The sequence below is a fragment of the Odocoileus virginianus genome, chromosome 4 (assembly GCF_023699985.2).
Source record: "Odocoileus virginianus isolate 20LAN1187 ecotype Illinois chromosome 4, Ovbor_1.2, whole genome shotgun sequence".
Classification (NCBI taxonomy): domain Eukaryota; kingdom Metazoa; phylum Chordata; class Mammalia; order Artiodactyla; family Cervidae; genus Odocoileus; species Odocoileus virginianus.
In genome coordinates this window covers 24,779,729-24,785,801 of record NC_069677.1, presented here as the reverse complement: position 1 = coordinate 24,785,801, position 6,073 = coordinate 24,779,729, and the positions used below count along the sequence as shown (strand labels likewise).

The 6,073-nt window shown below is 48.3% G+C and overlaps 1 protein-coding gene across 2 annotated transcripts; it reads left to right on the top strand.

Moving 5' to 3' along the window:
- The first annotated feature begins 34 nt into the window (after positions 1 to 34).
- Positions 35 to 4,414, top strand: POLR2H (RNA polymerase II, I and III subunit H). 2 transcript variants are annotated; one of them, XM_020879952.2, is made up of 5 exons: positions 35 to 127; positions 2,224 to 2,307; positions 2,388 to 2,481; positions 3,029 to 3,112; positions 4,052 to 4,414. In XM_020879952.2, exons 2-5 carry the CDS (start codon positions 2,259 to 2,261, stop codon positions 4,167 to 4,169), a joined length of 345 nt encoding a protein of 114 aa, XP_020735611.1. In that variant the 5' UTR covers positions 35 to 127; positions 2,224 to 2,258; the 3' UTR covers positions 4,170 to 4,414. The 2 variants fall into 2 exon arrangements, with proteins under 2 accessions (XP_020735611.1, XP_020735610.1); XM_020879951.2 differs by lacking the exon at positions 35 to 127 and adding an exon at positions 633 to 1,265.
- Positions 4,415 to 6,073: the final 1,659 nt, after the last annotated feature.

The window sequence follows — 6,073 nt, the reverse complement described above, 5'->3', positions numbered from 1 at the left end:
GTCGCTTCTCCCTGTCAGGGCCCAAAGAGAAACCGGAGTCGGTGCTGACGTCCAGCCGCCATGGGGGAACACGGCCTGCTTGGGGCTCTGCGTTCTCTATGAGGGTCCGGAGGACAGAGCAGAGAGGGTGAGCACTGGTGTATGAGCAGCCTCAGGGAGAGGGTCAGGAGAGGCCAGTGCCCAGAAAACAGGCAGTGTGCAGGAGGAGGCAGCGCCGGGGTGAAGGGGCGCGCGGGAGGTCGCAGGGGGCTCCCGGGTGAGGGAGCAGTGCCCAGGAGGTGCCGGTGTGAGAGCCGGAACCCTAAAGGAAGGGGCAATGTAAAGAAAGACGTGGTATCTGTAGGACAGGGCAGTGCCGGGATGAAGAGGCACGCAGGAGAGCTTGTCTAGAAGGAGAGGACCGTGGTAGGGGAAAGGGGAGAACAGAGCTTAAGGGGCAGGGCTCGAAGAGGGCAGTGGGTTTGGGGTTAATGCCCTGCTGAAGGGGCGGTGTGAGGGAAGAGAGCAGGGAAGGGGACGTTGCAGGCTTCCTTCTTCCCCATGGTGACATCATGGCAAATTCCCAAACTGGAGGGACCCGGCTCAGGTGACATCCAGCTGGGACGAACCGGCCCGGGCCGGCCTGGGTGCCAGCTGGAAGGGCTGGGTTTTGCGCCCAGCCGGGTCAGCGCCCTGGGGGCGGGGTGCTGCTCCCCTCGCCCTCCGTGCGGACTGTGCCCTCGGCGGGCTCGCGGACGGGCAGGGTAGGGCTCGGGCCAGGCTTCTCTGGGCCAAGGATCAAGGTCCCTGGCTGGGGCAGGCCCCTTGAGCATTCCAGTCTTCCAGACCCGGCTTCTGAAGAGGGCGCAGTAGAGCCTCGGGAGAGAGCCGGACGCGACGCCACCTCGGTCGGAGGTGGGACCTATCGTGTCGCCGCCCCGGGCGGGGTTTTCTAGACCCGAAATCAGCCCTCAATTCTGAAACCTCAATTCCCCAACGTTCGGGGCGGAAGTTAAGAAGCCCCGAGAGCTAGGCAGCGGAAGTGGCCGCCTTACAGCTCCTCTGTGCGCATGCGTTATTCTATTCCTTTGCTGCGGCGGTCCCAGCGCTGCGTCTTCTTAGCGCCTCTTTTCCTTCACGCGAGGGGGTGCGCTACCCCTAGTTGTCGTGGTCGCGCGCTCAGTCCCTCTGCTACTCTCGTTGCCCCCTCACCATGGCGGGCATCCTGTTTGAGGATATTTTTGATGTAAAAGACATTGACCCGGAAGGCAAAAAGTTTGACCGAGGTAAGCAAGGTTTGGAGGGGCGGTTTGGGGGAAGGGGCTAATCACCTCGGGTACACGCCCCCAGGCCGCTTGTCCACCCACTTTCGCGTGGCCTTTCCCTACCGGCGGGTCCTGGTGTGGGGACCTCTCTCGAGAGATAATTGTATAGGTAAGAAAACGGAGCTTCCCGAGCCCTCCCTGGTTTCACACAAGCTGTGCTCGGTGCCTGGGTGGCCTTTTCTCCTGGTGCTGGTGGACTCCAGGCATCTTTTCTAATCGCTCCCCACTCTGGACTAGGCTCTGTACTGTAAACTTTATACATACTTTGTCTCACTTCTTCTATTCCAAGAGTAGGTGGTGTCTTACCCGTTTTGCTCTGAGAGGCTAAGCAGCCCACCCAAGGTTGTACAGTGAATTATCTGACTTCACATCCCATTCCTCAGAGGCTTTAGCTCTTTGTAAAATCCTCTGGGAGTTTAAGAGTTGACTGCTTGGTATACACCTCTTTATTCTGTCGTTTATCAGTAATTCTCCTGGGTGTCTCTTCCTTTGCCTGGACACTGATATGTTCTTTGGGACAAACACCAGTTTTTACACATCTTGATAATCAATCCCCTTAGCACAGCCCCTGACACAGGAAGAGGAAACCTTAGGATGAATGAATACCTTGCCCCAAATCAGGTTGTTTCTTAATCACCTAGGTTGGCCTAGAACCTGAATATTATTTATTGCCAGAGGATCTTTGATTCTTTTCTGTGGATTCTGTCCACTGGCCACAGGTTGTCTCCCCTTTCCTTCTTGCATGTGTGATTCTGATCGAGCCTGCACTTCTGTGAGAACAGACGAGAGGCCAGTGGATACAGACTGCATTAGACTGAGTGTTGTATTGCATCCAGTGCCCTGAAGTACCTGTCTGCCCTGCCCTGTAGGGTCTGCCCTGGGCCACAGGCAATTAACTTCTGCCACTCTTCCCCTCCAGTGTCTCGGCTGCATTGTGAGAGTGAATCTTTCAAGATGGACCTCATCCTTGATGTAAACATTCAGATTTACCCTGTAGACCTGGGTAAGTATTGAACACAAACAGCAGGAGGCTTTTTGTCATCTCAGCTGTTCTTCAGCCTCTGATATCGCTGTTATTTTCAGGTGACAAGTTCCGGTTGGTCATAGCCAGTACCTTATATGAAGATGGTACTCTGGATGATGGTGAATACAACCCCACAGATGATAGGCCTTCCAGGTGAGGTGGTGGAAAAGGGAGCACCTGAAATGTGCCTGAGGACTAAGTAGATAGGTGTATAGAAAGACCCTTACTTAATTCATGAAATAAATGATCATCAGCAGACTCTGTGTTAGCTTAAGGAAACTGCAGCACTTAAGAATCCAGACATCCAGGTGTTTTTCCAAAGTAGTGATTATAGTGTGAGTTGTCGTTTTTTTGATAGTGGAGGAAATGAGCACTGAATGACCTAGGCTCTGCAGGCCTTGTGTCTTGGGAGGGAGTTTAGTGTGATGGAAAGGCTTTGGATGCCCACTCAGTTCACATCTCAGCTCTACCACTTATTTGTTGAGTAACCTTAACCTCCTTCAACCTTAGTTTTTTCTCATCAGTAACATATTGATGGTCATACCTAGCTCACAGGGTTGCTGTGAGGATTGAATGACATCACGTTTAGAAAGTGCGTGGGGTTATGATGCTGGCAGGTAGTTACCAGTCACCATTTTTTTAAAGGGCCAATTACTTTTGTTAACTGTATTTAAGGATAACTGCCCCTATTGTTCCACAGGGCTGACCAATTTGAGTATGTCATGTATGGGAAGGTGTACAGGATTGAGGGAGACGAAACTTCTACTGAAGCAGCAACACGCCTGTAAGTTCCGTGGTCTCGTGAGAGCTCTTTCCCTCCTCATTTTGTGAGGATTTGGGCTATGCTTTGAAAATCTGGACCATCCTCAGCCTCCCTGGATTTCTTTCTTCAAGCACCTCAGACCAAGCGGGACCCAGAAAGGAACTGTTTTGGGAACAGTTTTGGTCTCAAATGTAGGCTGCTCAGTTTGCCCTCTGTCAGGATCTTAAGGCCTGTGATCTAAATGAGAAACTGTTAATTTTGCTGAGTGAAATGCCAAGGAAAGTTACTTCTCCAAGAACTAAATGCAGCCTAAGTGATTAAACTGCTAGGCTTTTTTGTTTGTGTGTGTGTGTATTTTGCTACTCTGCAATCCAATCCCTACTTCTTTGGTTTCTCTGCCCAACTATTTTTTCCTTTTCTTTAAAACCTTATTAAAACAATATGTGCCCTTTGCAAGAAATTTGAAAAGCAGAAAAGTAATATGAAGAAGGAAAAAAGTCACCTATAATTCTATAACCAGAGGGAATCTTCTACATAAACATTCTTGAATATTCTAGGTTTTTTTTTCCTATGTACTTTTTTCTTTGAGATCATGTTGTTTATTACAATGTTTTGTTCTGTTTCATTTACTTAATGTTATGTAAAACATGTTTCTTCATGTCAGTTTAAAGCTTTTCCTAAACATTTTTTTTTTTTAATTCCTGAACATTTTTATAGCTGTGTAACATTCCAGTAAATGGATGTATCTTAATTGATTTGACCATTCCCCTTATTCTGGGCATGGAGTATTTTCCACCTTTCTGATATAAAAAACACTGCCTTGTACATATCTGTGCAATTTGGTTCCTAATGACAGAACCCTAGAAGGGTGCCTTTTTTTCTTAGGCTGGCATGGAGAGCAGCTGAGTAGCAGTTTTAGCTCTGGCAGTCAGACTCACGGGACTGGGTCTTCTGTTTCAGCTCTGCCTACGTGTCCTATGGGGGCCTGCTCATGAGGCTGCAGGGTGATGCCAACAACCTGCATGGATTTGAAGTGGACTCCAGAGTGTATCTGCTCATGAAGAAACTGGCCTTCTGAATCACCCAGGAAGCTAGCCTTGCTGCTTAGTCACTCAGGTCTTGGATGTTAGTTCAAGCCCGAATAGCAGTTGCTGTTGTTCACTTGTTCACACGGGGCTGGCTCTCTGTCCACTGTGGGTGCATCTTTAAGAGGTCTGGACTCTGGGAAACTGACTTGCCTGTGAAAGACCCATTGGGAGAGCTTAAGATGAATCAATAGCTGTTTTATGTACATGATTTTTTAAATTAAACTTTACTTTTTCAGACTCTTTTTCCTTCCTTTTTAAAAAAGGTTTTCCCATTTTTAAATCATATTTTTTCAACTTGCTTGTGCTGCATTATGTTTATAGCCCACAGCCAGATGATCACGTGTCAATATAGGATCTATCCCAACCTTTCAGTATCTGGGTTCAGGATTATCCCCAACATTTCCCCTCCAAGGTGATTTTCTATATGGGAGAGAAAGTGTTGTGCTTTTGGCTCCTGAGGGCACCACCCATTTGGCATAGAACTTTGAATAGGCAAGGAGCCTTGCTTGTGTTCTTCCAACACTTTCAGTCTCTCAGGAAGTCAGATCACGTTGACTTGACTGTGTTGCCTGCATAGCCTGGAAGCATTCATCATTTTTATGGAAGCTTTGAGATGAGGCTTTTGGACACAAACGTGGGGACTCTGAAGAGGGGAGGAGGAATGATCTGGTGGGTGTGGAAGCAGGCCGATAAGCTAGCTATGCTCTACATTCTAACAGTGACCTGGAGGGAGGGTAAGGGCAGTAGTTTTCACCAGTGACACTGGACAGAAAGCTGCCACACAGACCAGTGAAATGGACAGGGCAGCAATACCAATTAGGTTGGCAGTTCAGTGCCAGTGCCCTGGACAATACAGTAGCCTGACTACAGTCACTAATTTAACAGTAGTGGGGAGAGCAAAGTTGAGGCAGTGGTGACGCTTGCAAGGACTCCAGCATCCGAGCTCAGTCTTCAGCCTGGCATTTGTGGTTCAGAAAGTACTTGGGACCCTGATTTCCCCTGGGAAGTTCAGGGTAACAATTCAGAAAGATTGTGTGTATTAAGCTGTTGTCTCTTTTGATTGCCCAGTTTTGCCATGGGAGCTGGTCGTCCCGCTGGGATGCCTGGGGTATTTCCTTCCCCATCATTTTCAGGTCTTTACTGAAGGTGTTAGGAATAGTACTTAGAGAAATGGGTTGAAAATGTATGGCCTCCGAAGGGGGGTGGGGGATGGGCAGGGTGGTGGTGGTGGAGAAAAGATGTTTCTTTTGCTTTACTGGGGTGGGGGAGAGTGAGGGGAGCGGGAAATAGGACTTCACTTGAGTTGGGGTGAATCTTTATGGAATCCTAGAACCTTTTCTGTGCAGTCAAATTTGTTTTTGTAGGGATTGGAGCAGGATGGATTTAGGTGACAAAGGGAACCTAATTACCAATAATGGTTTGTTGGGTAGCAGACTGTCCTAGTTGCCCTGCGTGGCAGAAGAGAGAGAGCTGGTATACAGTTGAATAGAGATAAAGAGTGTCCTCGTTGTAACAATTTTTTGTCATTTCTGTAAAAGGAGGAAGGGACAGAATCAGCCAGATAGAATGACGGGTTAGATGTTCAATAGAGGCAAGTTAGTTTACACTGGAGCAGCACATGAGTTGTTTGCATTTGCCCCAGGGTAAGTCAGATGCCAGCCCTGGATGCCTGGAGCTTTCCGGCTGTGTACTTTTTGTAGTCTTGCCATCTTTTGTCTCTCAGCTGACCGTGCTGAAAACTTTTCTTTGTCTTCGGTCCCTTTCGAGTGTCACGTACTGGGTGCTGGCTTTCATGTACCATAAAGTGTTTCATTTGATCGTTAGATTTAACCTCCTTTAATATTTCAGTAAATCAAAATTTCCGCTTACCATTCCCTTGACTCCACATTGGAAT

Excerpts from the sequence above, each read along its gene's own strand:
- POLR2H (XM_020879951.2), top strand. The coding sequence starts at position 1,193 with ATGGCGGGCATCCTGTTTGAGGATATTTTTGATGTAAAAGACATTGAC. Across the intron at positions 1,266-2,223 it reads AGGCAAAAAGTTTGACCGAG|TGTCTCGGCTGCATTGTGAG; the intron begins GTAAGCAAGGTT and ends CTTCCCCTCCAG. Across the intron at positions 2,482-3,028 it reads ACAGATGATAGGCCTTCCAG|GGCTGACCAATTTGAGTATG; the intron begins GTGAGGTGGTGG and ends ATTGTTCCACAG.